Here is a 21,330-nt window from a genome sequence, read left to right on the forward strand (position 1 = left end):
GTGAGTTGTACATATTTTCTTTTTGACTGGATTAGTGAAACATGCATGCATATTTGACCAGTTTTATACTGAATGTAATATAATTTTCATTCAACAGCACCAAGAGCCACCATAACAGATCGATGTGACTGAGACAATGGGTGTGCTGCCTAGTAAGGGAACTGTCATCTGCAGGCTAATGAGAATACGACTTGGTGATTAACGAGAGTCAGAGGCAGTGATGTGTCAGTCTGAAGTCCCAGAGGCCAGACTTGGCCTGAACAGTCCTGACCCGCTGGTGAGAGAGGCATATCTGATGGCCCATGACTACATAGACTATGTGACCATGGGCGGGGCAGAGGGCACCATGGCTCCTGCCCCTTCAGTCTGCACTGCGGCCCTGCGCCACGCTGGCGACGAGCTCCTCATCCGCTTCCCAATCTTCTTCAGGCGCTGGCCCCGTGTCTTCCAGGATGTGACCAAGAGCACGGCCTGCCCCACACTCCTGAACATCTTGGATGAGCACTTCTTCCACAGCACCCCCGGGGGGCGCCGCAGGGACCTGGCCTGGAGCGCGGTGCTCTCAGTGTATGTGCTGGCCGGCCAGATGGCCTTGCACTGCCATGAGAGGGGCATGGTGGCCGTGCTGCCCCAGCTGAAGGAGCACGTGGGAGCCTATGTGGAGAGGGTCATCTGCCCTGAGATTCGAGACAAGGGGGGATGGGTAAGTGCTCACTGATGAGCGGCCACATCTACAGGCCCATTTACATTTCAAGTGTGTATATGAAACATAGCATACTACATGCCATCAAAAAGTGCCGTCCCTAGACATTTATTTCACTCTCTGAACAAAATTCACTTTAGTCCTTTTTCATTTTAATTTTTCAGATTTTTGTACCTTTCTTCAGGGAGGGATAGAGGAGTCATTATGACATTTTCTTATATTTATTTATTTTATTTTTTTTTGGCAAATTTTAAAATCAGTTTTCTTTTTAACTATACACACACACGCATACACACACACACACAAACATATATATATATATATATATACACTACTCACAAAAAGTTAGGGATATTTGGCTTTTGGGTGAAATTTATGGAAAATGTAAAAAGTTCACGCTACAGTGATATTATATCATGAAAGTAGGGCATTTAAGTAGAAGCATACACTGGTGATTTCCTCATCTCAAACAATTTCTTGAAATAAAAGCCAACAACAGTGGTGGATATACCACAACAAAAAATGTCAGTGTCAATAACTTGTCATGTGCCCTTGAGCATCAATTACAGCTTGACAACGATGTCTCATGCTGTTCACAAGTCGACTTATTGTCTGCTGAGGCATGGCATCCCACTCTTCTTGAAGGGCGGCCCTCAGGACATTGAGGTTCTGGGGTACAGAGCTCCGAGCCTCTACACGGCGACTCAGCTGATCCCATAGGTTTTCTATGGGATTCAGGTCTGAGAAAGTGCAGGCCACTCCATTTGAGGTACCCCAGTCTCCAGCAGCCATTCCCTAATGATACGACCTCGATGAGCTGGAGCATCAAACACCTGATGTGAATTTTGCCGTTAAACTCCTTGTTAGAGAACAGCAACTTGTGCAAACAGTACTGTAACATTGAACAGTTGGACATGTGCATTCAAAAGTTTACAGAAGGTCACATTAAGTTCACCTGTAAAGGTTATAATGCATTTTAGGTTCATCCTGAAATTTCACCCGAAAGCCGAATATCCCTAACTTTTTGTGAGTAGTGTATATATATATATATATATATATATATATATATACACTATATTACCAAAAGTATTCGCTCACCTGCCTTTACTCATACTATGAACTGAAGTGCCATCCCATTCCTAACCCATAGAGTTCAATATGATGTCGGTCCACCTTTTGCAGCTATTACAGCTTCAACTCTTCTGGGAAGACTGTCCACAAGGTTGAGGAGAGTGTTTATAGGAATTTTTGACCATTCTTCCAAAAGTGCATTGGTGAGGTCACACACTGATGTTGGTCGAGAAGGCCTGGCTCTCAGTCTCCGCTCTAATTCATCCCAAAGGTGTTCTATCGGGTTCAGGTCAGGACTCTGTGCAGGCCAGTCAAGTTCATCCACACCAGACTCTGTCATCCATGTCTTTATGGACCTTGCTTTGTGCACTGGTGCACAGTCATGTTGGAAGAGGAAGGGGCCCGCTCCAAACTGTTCCCACAAGGTTGGGAGCATGGAATTGTCCAAAATGTTTTGGTATCCTGAAGCATTCAAAGTTCCTTTCACTGGACCTAAGGGGCCAAGCCCAGCTCCTGAACAACAACCCCACACCATAATTCCTCCTCCACCAAATTTCACAGTCGGCACAATGCAGTCTGAAATGTACCGTTCTCCTGGCAACCTCCAAACCCAGACTCGTCCATCAGATTGCCAGATGGAAAAGCGTGATTCATCACTCCAGAGAACGCGTCTCCACTGCTCTAGAGGCCAGTGGCGGCGTGCTTTACACCATTGCATCCGACGCTTTGCATTGCACTTGGTGATGTGTGGCTTGGCTGCAGCTGCTCGGCCATGGAAACCCATTCCATGAAGCTCTCTGCGTACTGTACTTGGGCTAATCTGAAGGTCACATGAAGTTTGTAGCTCTGTAGCAATTGACTGTGCAGAAAGTCGGCGACCTCTTTGCACTATGCGCTTCAGCATCCGCTGACCCCTCTCCGTCACTTTACGTGGCCTACCATTTCGTGGCTGAGTTGCTGTTGTTCCCAAACGCTTCCATTTTGTTATAATAGAGCTGACAGTTGACTGTGGAATATTTAGGAGCGAGGAAATTTCACGACTGGATTTGTTGCACAGGTGGCATCCTATGACAGTTCCACGCTGGAATTCACTGAGCTCCTGAGAGCGGCCCATTCTTTCACAAATGTCTTGTTTCACAGTCTGCATGCCTGAGTGCTTGATTTTATACACCTGTGGCCAGGCCAAGTGATTAGGACACCTGATTCTGATCATTTGAATGGGTGAGCGAATACTTTTGGTAATATAGTGTATATACACAGTGGGGAGAACAAGTATTTGATACATTGCTGACTTTGCAGGTTTTCCCACTTACAAAGCATGTAATGGTCTGTAATTTTTTATCATAGGTACACTTCAACTGTGAGAGACAGAATCTAAAACAAAAAATCCAGAAAATCACATTGTATTATTTTTAAGTAATTAATTTGCATTTTATTGCATGACATAAGTATTTGATACATCAGAAAAACAGAACTTAATATTTGGTAAAGAAACCTTTGTTTGCAATTACAGAGATCAGACGTTTCCTGTAGTTCTTGACCAGGTTTGCACACACTGCAGCAGGGATTTTGGCCCACTCCTCCATACAGATCTTCTCCAGATCCTTCAGGTTTCGGGGCTGTCGCTGGGCAACACGGACTTTCAGCTCCCTCCAAAGATTTTCTATTGGGTTCAGGTCTGGAGACTAGCTAGGCCACTCCAGGACCTTGAGATGCTTCTTATGGAGCCACTCCTTAGTTGCCCTGGCTGTGTGTTTCGGGTTGTTGTCATGCTGGAAGACCCAGCCACGACCCATCTTCAATGCTCTTACTGAGGGAAGGAGGTTGTTGGCCAAGATCTTGCGATACTTGGCCCCATTCATCCTCCCCTCAATACAGTGCAGTTGTCCTGTCCCCTTTGCAGAAAAGCATCCCCAAAGAATGATGTTTCCACCTCCATGCTTCACGTTTCGGATGGTGTTCTTGGGGTTGTACTCATCCTTCTTCTTCCTCCAAACACGGTGAGTGGAGTTTATACAAAAAAGCTCTATTTTGGTCTCATCAGACCACATGACCTTCTCCCATTCCTCCTCTGGATCATCCAGATGGTCAGTGGCAAACTTCAGACGGGCCTGGACATGTGCTGGCTTGAGCAGGGGGACCTTGCGTGCTCTGCAGGATTTTAATCCATGATGGCGTAGTGTGTTTATAATGGTTTTCTTTGAGACTGTAGTCCCAGCTCTCTTCAGGTCATTGACCATGTCCTGCCGTGTAGTTCTGAGCTGATCCCTCATCTTTCTCATGATCATTGCTGCCCCACAAGGTGAGATCTTGCATGGAGCCCCAGACCAAGGGAGATTGACCGTCATCTTGAACTTCTTCCATTTTCTAATAATTGCGCCAACAGTTGATGCCTTCTCACCAAGCTGCTTGCCTATTTAATTGTTCTGTAGCCCATCCCAGCCTTGTGCAGGTCTACAATTTTGTCCCTGATGTCCTTAGACAGCTCTCTGGTTTTAGCCATTGTGGAGAGGTTGGAGTCTGATTGATTGAGTGTGTGGACAGGTGTCTTTTATACAGGTAATGAGTAGAGAACAGGAGGGTTTCTTAAAGAAAAACTAACAGGTCTGTGAAAGCTGTAATTCTTACTGGTTGGTAGTTGATCAAATACTTATTTCATGCAATAAAATACAAATTAATTATTTAAAAATAATTTTTGTTTTAGATTCTGTCTCTCACAGTTGAAGTGTACCAATGATAAAATCTACAGACCTCTACATGCTTTGTAAGTGGGAAAACCTGCAAAATTGGCAGTGTATCAAATACTTGTTCTCCCCACTGTATATATGACATCGAAATCAGACATTAATCGATCTGCTTTGAAGGAAAAAATATTTGGTTGTGACCTATACTGAGGAATGCAGGGCCCTCAGAGTTATGCTGGTTGTGCTGTCTAGTGGGCCTAAAGACTCTGCCAGAAATTTTACACTTTTTTCAATTTTGTATCCAAATCCCATTACATTTAGCACTTGGAAAATGGTGTATTTGAAAGAATGCACAGAAAAATTCCAACCAGGGAGGGGCTATATCCAGTTTGTAATGGAATATGTTGAATTGTGGATGCAAGATACATGCCACTTCTTTGTTACTTTAAGGGTGCACCCTTATGTGTAAACTGCCTTATTTAAAAACCCTTTACCACTGTGTAGTGCACAGAATGATATAATTAGAGGCTGTTTTCTTCTGTTCTTTTTCTGTCATTGGCAGAGTGGTTTTGTGTCACGCTTTGGAAAAAAACAAGACTTGGAGGGCCAATTGAAGAAACTGTGTTGTTGGACACTGCTGTTGCTGGCCACAGGCATCCTCACTTACCTCTCATGGAAAAGATGGAAAACAATGGCTTGATCAACACTACCACCTAGTGACGAGATGTGGAACAACTCCAGATGTGCTTGATTCAACACTGATTATCATTAGAGTCAAGAAAGACACTATAACGTGTATGTTAATCCATCCGACAGGTAAAACTGCTGTGAATAACAGATATGCAATACAACCATGGACATATTTTACTGTATAAATCAAAGTCTGGTGAAAATATTAAACAGAAAAACTTGCAGTAAGATGTGAGAAAAACTGCAGCCATTCCAGAAGTCACATGCTGGGCTGGAAAATCATGTCTCTCAGATGATACTATTGTTTGTGTAGCACTATATGAACTTTGATCCAGTAATTCGGAATTGACAAAGTCTGAGCTGCACGTCATCTGTGTACAAAGCTTACCATGCAGTCATTATACTAAGCACAGATTAACCAAGCTGGTTCTCAGAACACAATCCTTGAGTATTGTTTTTTTTGATACATGTTCCAAGCCTTCAGAATCAAAACACACAAAAAAGAACTTACTGAATAGTCACTAATTTAATTTCAAAGGCACTAAACAAATTTTAACATAACTAGCTCATTAGACTTGTTTAACAGGCCTCATACACATGAAAGTTTACTTTCAAATCAAGACCAGTAGAGAAACGCCACACTTTATGTACAGTGTAGCACATGAATTACCTGCAATGCACATCAAGAAAACTTACTCTACCGTGAACTTCAGTCCACCCATGAATTAAGATTTGAAAAAAAAAAATCCAGAGAGGCAAAGCTCAATATATCAAAGAAGTTTATTGACATGTACTTCTGTACAAGACAAGGGGGGGAAAAAAATACAGCAACAGTTGGTGAAACATAGGCCAGAACACTGGAAAGACATGACATGTCAGTAAACTATACAGCTTGGAAAACAGTTACATTTAGGCCAGCTCCTCCTCGCCCTCCTCGTCAAACTCTCCCTCCTCCTCTGCAGTGGCATCCTGGTACTGCTGATACTCAGACACCAGGTCGTTCATGTTGCTCTCAGCCTCAGTGAACTCCATCTCATCCATACCCTCGCCGGTGTACCAGTGGAGGAAAGCTTTGCGCCTGAACATGGCAGTGAACTGCTCTGAGATGCGCTTGAACAGCTCCTGGATGGCTGTGCTGTTGCCGATGAATGTGGCAGCCATCTTGAGGCCGCGGGGAGGAATGTCGCACACTGCTGTCTTGACGTTGTTGGGGATCCATTCGACGAAGTAGCTGCTGTTCTTGTTCTGCACGTTAAGCATCTGCTCATCCACCTCCTTCATGGACATGCGGCCACGGAAGATGGCGGCTACGGTCAGGTAGCGGCCGTGACGTGGGTCGCAGGCAGCCATCATGTTCTTGGCATCGAACATCTGCTGGGTGAGTTCTGGCACGCTGAGGGATCTGTACTGCTGGCTGCCTCTGCTCGTGAGGGGGGCGAAGCCAGGCATGAAGAAGTGCAGACGAGGGAATGGCACCATGTTGACAGCCAGTTTACGCAGGTCAGCATTGAGCTGTCCGGGGAACCTGAGGCAGGTAGTGACGCCGCTCATGGTGGCAGAGACCAAGTGGTTGAGGTCGCCGTATGAGGGCGTTGTGAGTTTGAGTGTGCGGAAGCAGATATCGTACAGCGCCTCGTTGTCGATACAGTAGGTCTCATCTGTGTTTTCTACAAGCTGGTGGACTGACAGTGTGGCGTTGTAGGGCTCGACAACTGTGTCTGAAACTTTGGGGGAGGGCACAACGCTGAAGGTGTTCATTATTCTGTCTGGGTACTCTTCACGGATCTTGCTGATAAGCAGGGTGCCCATACCAGAGCCAGTACCACCACCCAGGGAGTGTGTAAGCTGGAAGCCCTGCAGGCAGTCACAGCTCTCTGCCTCCTTCCTCACCACATCCAGGACTGAGTCAACCAGCTCTGCGCCCTCTGTGTAATGACCCTTAGCCCAGTTGTTACCAGCACCACTCTGGCCTGTAGGACATAATCAATACATCAGTTTACTGTTCTAGGAATACACCGGCAGCACAAATTTTTCATACAATAGACATACGGCCAGCAACCTACCAAAAACAAAGTTGTCTGGCCGGAAGACCTGGCCAAAAGGTCCGGACCTCACGGAGTCCATGGTGCCTGGCTCCAAGTCAACCAGCACAGCACGGGGAACATATTTGCCACCTAGATGGAAAAGTAAATGTCAATAAATTGAGCAATCAAGTGAAGTAATTTTATTTAAAAATGTGCAAGTCAGAGTGAGATTTACCAGATGCTTCATTGTAGTAGACGTTGATCCTGTCTAGCTGCAGGTCACTGTCACCATGGTATGTGCCAGTTGGGTCAATGCCATGTTCATCACTGATCACCTCCCAAAACTGTCAATGAAAGAGACATTAGATTTGCAGTCTGCTATATTGTACAGAGCTAGATTATTGTTACTAAATGACTAAATCAACTGTAAATCCTTTCCCCATTAACATCATGATAGTACTTTTCAAAAAAAAAAGTGTGTATACAAAAAATAAGACATAAAAGTATATCAAATTACATATGGTGCAGAACAGAGCAGGTGGCACAACCCAACCATTACGAATCTTATTTTCCCCAAACATCTAATGCTAAATAGTGCTGTTACATTAATTTGTAAATATAGCATGATTTGATTAATCAAAACTACTAATTTCCCGCCATACTGCATTAGGCGCGCGCGGCCTGACCTCTCATTGGCTGTAGTCCATCGGTTATGAATTTCAAAATTCCTTCCTACGTCATTAACCGAAACACCGCCTACTTCCGGTGGAAAAACCGGGCGCGGTTGAAAAGTAGGCCTCAAAAAGCCGGTAGCCTTATGAAACTAATTAACTATAAATACTTTTAACCACATAGATTGATTCAGTTACATTATTAATATGGTTCACCTCATGAGGTGATAAAACTGGCCTTTAGACTTCGTCATTTCTCATGGTCACTTTGCTTCCCCTTTTTTGCGCAATGCAGTAGGCCGAATGAATGGTAAACTGGCTCAAACTAGTTTCATAAACACCTCAAGACAAACAATACATCTGATGTTAGGGCCACGGTCCATTTTCTACCGTGATGACAAGTAAATGCATGCACATTTCTTCAATCATTATCGATACCATTTCCGTTTTTGAATTTAACTTGAAGTAATTTAATTTAATTAATTCAACTGGAGAATGAACCACATTTGAGTAGTCCATCCTAAAATTAAAAAGAGGCTCAAAATGGTCGATAAATGCACCTGGCAAGATTGAAAAGTAGGACACATTCAAACTGAAATTCCTTGGGTGTGGTTTAGGGACACGCAGCACAGCACAAGCCGTGCAGTGGAGATATCAGCGCAAAAACAAGCACACAATAAAACACGACAAGTCAGAGCTGAGAATACAATATTACTAACCTTGGCCCCAATCTGGTTTCCGCACTGGCCGGCCTGAAGATGCACAATTTCCCTCATTTTGTCGGAAGGTAGGAGAGCTGACTAACACAATGACTTTGCCTGGAGTTGAGAATATGCGCACATAGCTCCAGCTCTGCACTTTATATGGGCATTAAACCCGCCCTTCACATGCAGTGCCTCATGCCTATTGGATAGCGTTCATAAGCCTGTTTTACGGACACATTTCTAGAGCAATAGAATTTCAAATGCATATCCACCATTGGCCTATTCGGACTGTCACTCAGGTTTTCTTTTAACGTGTGACTCGTCTAATCCAGCCTCATGTCCTATATGTCGTGTGGCCAAGCAAGCAGGAATGTAACACACAGACAACGGCTTTCATGTACTGATTGTTTTACAATCATATATGGGGCCACTCAAACGGACAGTAAAACGTATTTTCGATGATCAAAGCTAAAGATGTTGTTCGTTACAGTGGAGAGGAAATCTCACTTGTCATCTCATCGCCATCCATCGTCCACGTGGCTGATTGTCAGGCTACAATTGGTCTGGTTAGCAAAAGATGCAACAAAGGAACACAATGTAGCGTCTCATGCTTCAAAACTCTGAGTGGTGTGTGTGGCTACAACAGTGCTTTTCAGTCATACCACAGAGGCTCAGGAGTCTGCAGCTTTTCATTCCAGCTAACAGCAGCTTATATCACTGATTAGTTCCCCTTCTCTGGTGATCAGTACAATGAGCTTGTGTGGACTAGAGCTAGATGGAAATGAAACCCTACAGACTTGGTGCAATGATTGAAAACACTAGGTGACAACCTCAAAACTCACACTTGCGTCAGATTTGATTTCATTCTCAAAACAGCCTTGTAACTACTGAAACATTTGATGTATGTATGCACATTTAGACACTGTGTTTGTAATATGCCAAGGATTGAAGAATACTGGCATTTGAGCCACTGTGCGTGCTCTGTTATCTAGAGTGATAAACAATGAGGTCAGCAGTAAACTTTCATTTCCTCCTCGATCACAGACATTATGAAAAACCACCATCATGATCTCCAAGGCTCAAAGTCCTGCAGTGCCCTGGTACATGTACATAGACATAGACCTATCTTGTGGATCCAGCACTGATTCTGTATTTGGCATATGGATTCACAATATTAGAATGTAGCAACAGGAGAGCTGTGTCAAGCACTTCCATGCAAAAGAAAGAAAGAGCATAGATTAGTTGAAGACATGGAGTGTGTATGTGTCCCTTCTCCTCCTCTGCTGTGTGTGTGTGTGTTCAGTGCTTATGCTGAGGGGGTGCATTGGCTGCTTTAAAACAGAGTTGTGGAATGAGGGCAGATGGGCTTATTAATAGTTAATCTGAATACCAGGCGAGGATGTGGCTGTGACAGCAGTGCTCCTGCATTGTACAGTTGCCATGCCCCGAGGGCCGAGGAGAGAAGCATCGATGCTGGCTGCTTGTTGCTATAAGGATTAGGCTTTTCCAGTGGGTAGTCGGAAATTCTACGCATTACAACAGGGCTTTCATAATAGCTTTCGATCGACCTACTTGCCCTTAAGACAGTATCTATGCATACTGCACATTTTCATGTAGATTAGGTCTGCTAGAGCCGGGATTTTCAAAGTTTTTCGTGTTCTGAACCCCCAAGTTGATTCTTAGTAGGCCCTGGAACTCCACTTCAAGTGTTTTTGCCTTTGGGACTTTGATATGAAAAGATATCTTGGTTTGTGTTAATGATTAAATTGTCTAAGTGTCATACTTGTCAAATATATTCCAAGTGGTGAGATTAAAACATAATGCAATGTTATGTTCTGCAATGTAGTGACTTAAGCCTTTGAAACTTGAGCAAATTCATTTGATATCTCTCAGAAACATGGGCAAAAAAAGCAATAATCAAATAAGCAAGAAATGATCTGAAAATTATCAAAGTAGTAAAAAATTACAAGAAAATGTTTTTTTTTTTTTTTAAAAAAAAGCACAAAATTATTAAAAAAAAAAAAAAAATCACACACATAAAAAGACAAAAACATATGACCAGAAAATTAGAAAAAAATACAAGAAAACTACATTTACAATTATTAAAATTATATATATTTAAACATCAGACAAGTGATGCTTAGCTGCAACACTGATTTGATCTGTTGTCAAGTATTTAATCACTGATCACTGATCTGTTGTCCAGTATTAAGTATCAAACTATTCATTTTGCTAAGGGCCCCCTGGAGGACCCTCAAGCACCCCACTTCGAAGGGATCAAGTCTTTCTGAGGGTGAATAAATAGTAATTCATCAAAACAAAGGCACTTGCTTGCATCTCTTTAAATAGTATAGCATGACATTCATTCAGCTGGGGCCTTGTATGCTTACAGATGTAGGTCATGCTCATACACTGTGTGTGCACTGTGAACTGGCAACACAAAGGCCTGGCCTCCTGTGTTCAGTCTCATGAGGGTGTTATGTCAGAGAGCATAAGTCAAGATAATAGCAGGCTGTGCCTTTCTGTATTGTGTTTCAGCCTTTCCTTTCATTTCCATTTTTTTTTCAGATGGACTTCTGCATAGTTCAAATGGTTAAAAAAAAAAAAAAAAAAAATAGAGAACGCACGGCCATATAAGCTGACATCAATATATTTGTACAGACCTATATACCCAAGTTTGGTATCTTGTATTGTAAACAGCAATACTCATCCCACTGCTGCAGTCACTGCTGCCCAGTGGCCACACTGCTAATGTGTGGCTATCGGGCAACAGGTTGCCATAGCTGGAGGGGAAACTGGTTTTTGAACAGAACAGCTGGGTGCAAGCATGCACTCTGTTGAAGGGTCCTTGAGCAAGACGCTGGTTCTGTCCCAAAAACATACTTTGTACTCATTCTAGCCATGTTTTGAGTATGTACTGAGGTCACATTGTAAAAGCATAAAAATGCAGTATACTCAAGAATGTCAAAAATACATAGTCAATTAGCTCTGCATTTTGAGTGTGCAGTTACTGCACACTATTGTCCCAGAATGCAGTGCATGGGGCGACAGTAAATGAGAAGTTCATGAAAACCAAAAATAAACCAAAATATCTATTGAGATACAAGTTTATTTTTTGTAGTTGTTCATGTCAGAAGGTCACATAATATCGGTCACATGATGCAGACATATTTCCTCATTTCCTGTCAGTAAAAAACAGTGTAGCCTGTTGAAAACAGTATACTATGGAGTTTAGTATGCAGTAGGTACTGTTTACTGTTAGCATGTAGCTTGCTTTTATGACACAGCTGCTGAAGCTGTAGTAGCTCCAGATGTGCTGTTCTGTAGCTGATGCTGACCTTTGACCTCTGACTTCCTACAAAGTCCAGTGAGTGAACTTGCTTTATTTGCACAGTTACCACATATTTAGACACTGTGTGAATTTAGCCATACATTTGATCACTGCGGTGGGAAGGGGGAGAGACTAAACTGGCATGCTGGGCCTGCACGGCAAGTATGCCAGCTGGGAAAACCGGCCCCAGGTCTGCCTCTGTTTTGCTAACCCTAACCCTAAACCTAACCTTAACCAACCTAACCAATGAAGGCAATGAGTACTAACCAATCAGAGGCAGAGTAGGGTGGGTATGCAGGGTTGAGAGGAACATCCATGATGTTGATGATAGAAGCTGCGCACTTCAGCAGTTTATCCATAATGTTAATGTTATCCATAATGTTAATGTTTATGTTTTGTTTGAGAACTTTTTGACACCATTTTGCGCTGTATAAATGTGTGTATTTAACAACTCCAGTGGATTAGGCAGTTATTTTTTAAGAAGTTAGTGGAGGTGGGGGGCCCACCTAAATGGCAGGAGGCTAACAGTTAGTATCCAACACTCAGTAATGGTGAGAGGAAGAAAACACCACTTCTGTCCTACATAACAACTAGGGAGAAATCAAACAATATCACATTTTTGAATGAGTAAATATCATTTTAACAATATCAAAGGATCATTCTGGTATATTATTAAGATTCTCTGATTCTCTGCCTTGTTGTCTTCCAGGTATGGATTAAATTCAATTAGGCCATAAATGAAAAAAGAAAATATCCCTCTGGGGACAAATTTAAAAAATGATATATTATGAAGGAAGTCCTGTACCTGCTTACCTACTAGAGTCTTAGTAGGAGCCTCAGCTAAATAATTTCAATTCAGTATGTAATATATAAGGCATATGGTGCAGTGTTAGCGCAGACAGAGAGGGTGTGACTATGGCAGACAGCCTCAAGGCTTGGTGATTTTCTCTTTGATCTACAGCAGTTTTTGTTCCTTTACAGTGTGTCGGCTTTGTGCTGTAGCCGATCAATTATTCATTTATCCTTTTCTTTGGGAGGAAGAAGTGCACTAAGTGGTTTGGGGTTACAAGCCGAGCAGGTCAACTGGGGCTCGATGCATGAAAAGCCTTTTCAGAGTACTGGGAGGAGATTTTGCTGGGCCAGGCTTTTTATGAGCACATCATGATGAAGCACTTTGATGAAGCAGGTCATGTGGTCGCTCTCTCTAGAGCTCTTCTGAACCAATATGGCCACCACTGACTCAGCATCCTTCTGGACACTGCAGCATTCAGCCAGCCCACCTCCAAGCAACCAGATCAATAGTGCAGACTGGAAGCTGATGCAGCCAGGATATGCTCTCACATCACCACTGCTCATGTTGTAATGCAAAGGCACAGAGAGGGGGATGGGATGTTCAGGAACAAGACTGTTTTGCATAAAAAGAAATCAGCAGCTTTGTATCACTTTTATTGTGTGTGCATATTAACCATTTAAAACCCAGGAGTGATATTTTAAAAATGATAATTATATGAAATATAAATAAAATATAAATGAAAAAATAAAATAGTTTTGAAAGGTTTATTTTGCCCTCTTAACAAAAATTATTTTACTTCTATTTGATTTGATTGTTTTTATTTCTTTTTCCTTGTTTTATTTGTTTTTATTTTTTTGTACAAATGTTACCACAAAATGCTATTTTCAATACAGATGATACAGAATGTGTATAATTAAGTTAGGGTATAGTGTATTATCTTAGACTGATACTTAGACTGAGCCCTCTATTAAAATACTGAATTTGATCCAGTCAGTGATATTATGGATGTAATGCAGTTTAATTGATAATAATCAGATCAATAATCAATCAAAATGTCTATCAATATTACAGTGGCTCTAAACTGAAAACCTTAAATCTGAGTTAATTCTCTGAATCAGATGAAGGCAGACATGCAATAGTGTTTCAATATTGTAATTATTCTGGGTGTCAGTGGAGACTGTTAGTGTCTCCCGATGATCTAAATTAGTTTCAGAAATTTGACCACTGCGATGAAGAAAAATAAATTGCGATAATGTCAGCTTAACAATTTTATGGCATGTTGTAAAGCTGCAGATATGACTATTTGACTATAAATAATGAGACAGGCCTCACATCCTGGTTAAATTCACCAGCTGCATTGTGCAGTTCAGGGTAGTTAATGTGTCAGTACATTGTAAAACCAGCATGAATGATATTAGTTTTGTTTAGTAAGTTAATCAGTCTAATTCAGTGGTTTTCTAAGTGGGGTTCTTAAGGTTCTCGCTGGGGGTCCTCAGCTAGATGAGGAATAGTTTAATTTCACTGCAATTTAAATGGCTGTGTTCAGACACCTTTCACAAGCATTTAAAATTAAGAAATATACTACTATTAGTATATTTCTATATATATTTCTCTCTCTCTGTCTGTCTGTCTCTTTCTCTCTCTCTCTCTCTGCACACACACACACACACACACACTCACACGTATGTATGTATGTATATGTGCTACGACATCACTACAAGTATCTCACCACTTTGAATCTGTTTGACGTATGGCAGCTAGACAATTCCATAATTAATACAAACCAAAATATATAATAATATAAATATAAATAAATAATATATAACCAAAAATATAATATAACCAAAATATCTTTTCATATTAGCGTCCCGAGGGCAAAATCAGTTCAAGTGATGGTCTGTGGTTTAACTTATCAACTTGAGGGTCCAGAAAATGAACAACTTTGAAAACCCCTGATCTAATGTGACTTGTGTCTTAATCTTACAGTATAACAAAAGGAACATTCTTACTGCAGTTTGAAATCACCCAGCAACATATGTAACACATTTCAGCCTTCTGAATTCAAATGTTAAAACAATGGAGTATTAGTTTGCACCTACAAGGGACCTAGTTTCCAGTGTGTAAGTAAGTCATGTAGATATGCGGGTGAACAGTCTTTTGGGGTGGACAGGTGTTGGACAGGAACAGCTGGGATCATGTAGCCTACAGTGTGTCTGCTGTCGAACCACTGATTCACCCTCATATCAGGTTACTGACTCCCCACAGCAGCAGAGTCCATTCAGCATTCTGCTGCAAAGCACAGGCTGAGCTTTGCTCTCAGTGCATGCACACACACTGGAGATGATCAAAAGGAGAATGGCATAAAAGCTGGGTTTGTCTGAATATAGGTTACACCCAGACCTGGCACTGTAAAAGAGGCACAGTTCTTGTGGTTAAATGCTTGTGACAAACACTTAATCACAAGAATTTTAAATTTTTTTTATGTCAATTATTCTTATTATTAATGTTTTTGTTTGTTTGTTTTTTGCAATTTTTTTTTTTTTTTTACTAATGTTTACTAATTCTGTTACCATGCTAGTGGCAGCCTGAACCAGTGTAAAACAACGTGAAAGGAAGAGGAAGTGAACCTGCTTTCCCTTCTGCCATCATGGGGAATGTGAGAGCAGCAGCCATGAAGACAGACGAGGAAGTTGTGTTGACGAGGACTCAGAGAGTGTCAGGAACACAGCATCACGTCCTTCACCGAGACGCAGCCACACAACCACATCTCAGATTCAAGCATGACCACTGACGGCTCTCTGACTGTGTGGGCAGATAGAGACCTTTGGAGAGCAGTCAGCCTGTAACAGGGGACACTGTCCTGGCTTCTGGCCATTGTGGACAGTCCCTCTCATCCACTGAACATCAGCATGGAGAGGCACAGGAGCAGGTTCAGCAGAAGGGCGGAGGAGAGCTGGAGGGCCTGGACTATCTATCTATCTATCTGTCTGTCTGTCTGTCTGTCTAATGTTTTTTGCTGATTTTCTCTGCCATTTCCCCATGTTTTCAAAAGAAATCAGGTGAATTTGCTCAGGTTTCAAAGGGTTAAATGCAGTCAAAATGGTGTATTTGAAACATTTCCTGTTAAGGGCTTCACATACTATAAGATCAAGATTCTCCCATCAAGATGTATGAACAAACTGAATTATACCCATCACATCTGAGGTGGCGACTGGTTCATTATCCAGTATAGGATCCAGTAAATGGCCACACTGATATGAATAATACAGTGGGAGGAATACATCCCTCCATTGATTTTTGCCAGTCAATTGCAACGTGCAGTGTGCCTTTAAGAGCCCTGCCTCTCTGTCTTCTTGGCTGCTCTCCAGAGGGTTGAGTCAGGAAGCCCATTTGATGTTAATGCAGCCAGACAGTCATGACCAGGCTATGTGCACAGCCACCGCCATGGAGTTTACTGAGGGATGATAGTCAGCTCTGTCCAGGGGAAGTCCACCATGCACCCGCACACTCTTCTAAAACAGGATATCATGTTACGAAAATACACCAGTCTCGTAATATGGGAGCACTGCTGCAGGGCTCAGCTGCATTTGTGACGAGACAGGAAGCAACAGAGTTTATGAGAAGCCGTCTCGATGTTGGAACACTAACAATACCTCTGGCGTGCTATAGAATGTAGAATGTAGAATGTAGATAGAATGTAGTAGTTATAGCGCTTCAAATGGGTATAGTGTCCACACATCACAAAAAGGACTGAGAGCTACAGAAATACATTACACAATAGAGCTAGGACTTATAGTCAGTCTGGCCCAGGTGCTAAAATGAAACCTATGGTTGTTTTTATTATCCTCTATAAGAGATGAGTAATAGCTAGGTTTTTGGCCCTGTTAAAAGGTTTTTTTTCTTGCCACTGTCGCCCTGTGCTTGCTCTTGGGGAAGATTTTGGTCCATGGATTTGACCAATATCTGTTGGGTTTCTGTAAAGCGCCTTTAGATAACTTTTGTTATGATTTGACGCTATACAAATAAAACTGGAACTGAATTCATGTGGTGATTGTATCTGTATCAGGGCAACGTTTCAGTCTGCAGACCTTACAGGATGTAGTGACAACATAACTGTATGGCTTATAATATCACAGCACATTTAATGTCTGTGACTTAAAATATAATTAATTTAAACCCTCGCAAAGCCTTAATGGGTCAAAACGAACTGAGCGTCCACGAGTCTTTTTTCATGGATCTTGATGGGTAAAAACTATGTGCACGACCTACCGTCTTATGGTTAATTTGTTTTTTTTTGGGGGGGTCAAATGTTGTTTTAGGGTGAACTGCCTTTTTCCATACTGGCAAGATCGTAATGATCATTCAAAACACCTGGTCATGACACTGTGATCCAGGAAGTTAATAAGACTTACAAATATAGTACAAACACCATTTTTGAAATGCTTTCAAATATAAAGTAACCAGACAATAGCCACTGGCTAGTGCTTGCTGAGGCCAGTTGCGTTTCCATTGTCACTTCTGGATTTTGTTCACACCAAGGTGGGGCTATGCTGGCGGCAGTTTCCAGGTGCGAATGCCCCACAGAACAGCCATGCGCCAACCAGGGTTGATCGTGGTCTGAGGCGGAAGGTCATAGGTGGGGTTTACTTGACAGATGTCAGTGCAACAGCTCGCTTTTGCAATAGAAAAATAACAGAGAAAAGAAAAATGGAAAACAATCAGCGGTACTGGCTGACCAATGACATTAGGGCCCTGCTCACTATCTGGGCAGAGGATAATGTCCAATGCCAGATTGACTGTGTTTGCCAACATGCGGACGTTATGCACTACGTAGAGAGAGAGTTGGCAACACTGGGGATCCAACGCACAACTGTACAGGTCTGCAAAAAACTGAAAAAAAAAAAAAATGGAAAAGGCCAATTAAAGTGCACAACAAGATAAAATTGGTGGTACAACAGGTGGTACAACCTGATGGATGTTGTCCTGGGCCATCGTCCCGCAAATAAGCGGAGAGACTGCCTGGGACAGCATGGCGATCATGTTGCCTGAGGCAGAATCAGCTAGTGAGTTCTTCATTTATTTTGTGAGCAAATCAGCAAAAGCACATCAAATGAATATATCTTAGCCTACTTGGAATGCTTGAAGCCGTTAACAGTGACTCTAGTATGGCCATTTTAAGTTAATCAGGGTCTTACAAGTCTGCTTATGTTATGCCATCGCTATTAATACTCAACTTGCTTGGTTGTCATTTCAGATCATTTGTCTCCTAGTCCTGTCCTGGAGCTAGAGGCTGGTGATGTAACAGAGCTCACAGCTAATATAACACAGCTGGCAACATCTACACCAGGTACATAACGAGAGATGCCACAAGCACGGCCTTATTCTACATCTGTAGTATCATATCAAACAGTATCATTTACATTAACGACTTGTTTTTACATTGTACAGTTCTTGACCAGCTGTAAGATGACTGGTGTCAGGACAGGGCTTCAAAAACCAGGTCTGCAGCTGATAGGCAGAGTCACCAAGAATGAAGTAGCCAACATCAGCTCTACAGTTGTTTTGCATTCTGCCAGAGAAAGCATTGCTGGTGCTAGCCCAAGCCCAAAGGCGAGATTTCCTTAGCACCCTGATGTTGTGTTCCCTCCCAGGCTGTCCAGCATTTAGGTCCCAGAACATGCCTTTAGCATCTACAACAGCTTGCGGAATGATGGCGCCTTTTCTATTGCAGAAACCAGACTGGTACTGTGGAGGTCTCAGTATAGGGACGTGAGAACCATCAGTTGCACCCACACATTGAGAAATTTCAATTTAACTTCAAAAACTTATGCCATCTCTGCCTAGTTGGTGCTTGAATTAATTTGGGCCAAGTGTGTTATCACAGCCTTGCAATACTTGTGCACACAATGGCAAACAGAGGTCAGACTGACAGCAAACAGGTTTCCCACCATCCTGTGGGAGTTGATGCTAGTTTGTACAGTGCAATGGCAACCTTCTTCTCCAAAGGAATGCACAGATAAAATACAAGTCCTGTCACTGTGCAGGCTTTAGGGTTGCACAGACGCAAGTAAATGTCTCTCTGGAAACTCTGAAGTCCTCCAGCCACTTTTCATTGGAGAAATTTTGTGCTGTGTTCTCCCACCTGTCACTGTTTTGTGAGTAGGCCCACGCTTCGCGTGTCCAGCACAGGTTTGCGAAGTAACGCATTATCTTAACAATAACAAAAGGAAAGGTACACATAACTTTTTTAGTTATGATAATGGTGTAGTGGATCAAGACCATGGTGTACGTTATGATGATAAACTCACATCTCTCATAATTGCAAAACATTACTTACCCACTAGCACTGTTATTTATGAATATTGCTACTGTCATTATTACCTGATCTCTGCTGTGCTTTTGCTTGAGTGCTCTCCCGCAACGTGCAGCCAACATACTCTTTTGGCATAACCATCACACCTCTGCCACTCGCCAAATCAGCATCAGCATCAGCATACACACAACCTCTTTGGCCCCATTCTGCAGTAAGTTTGTTGGTGTCGGGTATGCAGACTTTGACCACTTGCTTCCTGCTTCCTCCATGCGTGCATGGGTTGGATGTGTGACGTTTACTCTGAGGCGGCACTGGTGGGCGGGTTATCAGGCAAGACTGCGGGGCAATTGGCACGACAATAGAAACACGAATAATTTTTGCTGTCCTGGCTGGAGGCCGCAGGCCATGAACACTGGATAGGAGGATAGCCCTAGCTCGCAGTGGCGTGACAGTGGAAAGGCAGCCAATGTATTGTATTGTATTAGGTTAATGGTGTTTGTGCTCTATATTTTTTAAGTCTTGTCTTGTAAGTATATTTGCAAAATAATCACCATGCAAGTCTTAAGTCATGATTTTATACTTATGGCAAAGTGTCATTATTAATTTGACAATTATATTTTGATGTTTGAAACTGGTACATGTGGCACCTTTAAGTTTGTTGTGCATTTGCAAAGCTTCACTGTGTGCAACTTGTTTAGCTTGTATTGACTGAGGATGATGATGAGGATGAACTCTTTTGTGTCGCCAAGAGGGAGTGTACATCAAAACTCCTGACCAGGTGCTCATACACATTTCCTCTTTAGTGGTTTATTCAAATACTCCCCTTTGGTGTCAGCATGAGATGCAGTGGATGGTCAAATAATATATAGGTCATGCATGAGACTTCCTGTTTCCAGCAAGACCTTTCATGTGTGACCAAGTGCCCAGTTTTTGTTGTTTGTTTTGCTTTGTTGCCTGAACCCTAACCACATCACACTGACACCTGATAAAAGTCAATATCAAATGTGAAAGGGGTGTGACCAAGCTGTGGTATATGACGACTTGGGAATGAGAATCAACTTAACCAGTCCATCTGTTTTTTTTCTTCATGTGGGGTCTTGAGGGAAGCTGAAAATCTAGATATTTTTAAACGATAAGCTTAAACCTTTATAGCTTGGCATTTGCCTAGGGTGTGTTACCTTTTTAATTTTTTTAATTTAATTTAAATTTAATTTAATTTATTCATTTACTCATTATATTATATTATATTCATTTACTTATTTTATATCCTTATTTATTTGTTTATTTTTGGACTTTTCATGTCTTTAAATCACAGTTACACTTTTTTTTAAATCCTTGATTGTTTTTTCTTTGTGTGTATGTGGTATTGTGGTGCTTTATTTATTTTTCTCTTACTTACTTTTTTCTCCATTGTTTGTGACTCTTTAATGGTCTGTGTTTTGTATTGCATATTTCTTTTTAATTGGTGTGGTTTATCATTTTTCTATCTTATCTTTTTGGAAAAGTCATCTTGATTGTCAATCAAATGTGCATCTTATTGGGAAGCACTGAGCTGCATTTTAAGGTGCTACATATATAATTCATCAGTGAAAGCACATTCAAAATGGACCCTGAGTGTTAAAATGCATTATGAAGCTTATGTTCCTGACCGTCACAACCACTAGGGGGCACTCTGAACCAACCAGTAATCTGATAAATGAGGGCCAAAAGAAAGCCCTACAACTTTTGATTTGGCTCTGGGTATTTCTGGTCATCACTGTATCAGCATTTCAGCAGAATTGCACTGCAGTGAATTTGTTAATTGCAAATGTATTCCCTGAATGCAGTTTTATTTTCACATATTGTATATTCATATTTGGCATTTAGCTGATGCTCTAATTCACTGTGATTAAAATTAGTGAGGCAGGAGTGTAGGACATGAATAGTTTAATTTCACTAGAATTCAACTTTTAAAAGAAATATGATGTCAGTCAATTAATCACTTGTCTGACTTTTAAATATATCATTTTAATAATTACAAATGTGGTTTTCCTGTAATTAAAAAAAGTATTTATTTGTTTGATTATTTATTTATTTTCGCAAATTGTCCATTTTTTTTTCTTCTATATTTTTGTGGTTTGTTTTGCATTTTTTTTGGTAATTTTCCTGTATTTATATTATTATTCTTATTCTTATTTTTCTTATTATCATTATCATTATCCTTTTTGTTTATTTTGCTCTCTCTCTCTCTCTCTCTCTCTCTCTCTCTCTCTCTCTCTATATATATATATATATATATATATATATATATTAAACTAATGTTCCAGTAGGCCCAATGTTTGTTTGTTTGTTTGTTTGTTTGTTTTG

The 21,330-nt window shown here is 41.5% G+C and overlaps 2 protein-coding genes across 2 annotated transcripts; one reads left to right on the forward strand and one right to left on the reverse strand.

The window, feature by feature from the left end:
* The first annotated feature begins 220 nt into the window (after window positions 1-220).
* bcl2l16 (BCL2 like 16) lies at window positions 221-5,198 on the forward strand. The gene is made up of 2 exons (XM_030061089.1): window positions 221-703; window positions 5,021-5,198. Exons 1-2 carry the CDS (start codon window positions 221-223, stop codon window positions 5,156-5,158), a joined length of 621 nt encoding a protein of 206 aa, XP_029916949.1. The 3' UTR covers window positions 5,159-5,198.
* A 712-nt stretch (window positions 5,199-5,910) lies between these two features.
* tubb2b (tubulin, beta 2b) lies at window positions 5,911-8,713 on the reverse strand. The gene is made up of 4 exons (XM_030059920.1): window positions 8,563-8,713; window positions 7,408-7,516; window positions 7,212-7,322; window positions 5,911-7,118 (listed from the first exon to the last, which is right to left on the reverse strand). Exons 1-4 carry the CDS (start codon window positions 8,617-8,619, stop codon window positions 6,058-6,060), a joined length of 1,338 nt encoding a protein of 445 aa, XP_029915780.1. The 5' UTR covers window positions 8,620-8,713; the 3' UTR covers window positions 5,911-6,057.
* Window positions 8,714-21,330: the final 12,617 nt, after the last annotated feature.

Source organism: Myripristis murdjan, chromosome 9, assembly GCF_902150065.1.
Source record: "Myripristis murdjan chromosome 9, fMyrMur1.1, whole genome shotgun sequence".
Classification (NCBI taxonomy): Eukaryota; Metazoa; Chordata; class Actinopteri; order Holocentriformes; family Holocentridae; genus Myripristis; species Myripristis murdjan.

Bases quoted from the DNA above. Each gene is read 5' to 3' on its own strand.
- bcl2l16 (XM_030061089.1), top strand. From the start codon at position 221: ATGTGTCAGTCTGAAGTCCCAGAGGCCAGACTTGGCCTGAACAGTCCT. The intron at 704-5,020 runs GTAAGTGCTCAC...TGTCATTGGCAG, and splicing joins TTCGAGACAAGGGGGGATGG to AGTGGTTTTGTGTCACGCTT.
- tubb2b (XM_030059920.1), bottom strand. From the start codon at position 8,619: ATGAGGGAAATTGTGCATCTTCAGGCCGGCCAGTGCGGAAACCAGATT. The intron at 7,517-8,562 runs GTTAGTAATATT...TTTCATTGACAG, and splicing joins GAAACCAGATTGGGGCCAAG to TTTTGGGAGGTGATCAGTGA. The intron at 7,323-7,407 runs GTAAATCTCACT...TTTTCCATCTAG, and splicing joins CTACTACAATGAAGCATCTG to GTGGCAAATATGTTCCCCGT.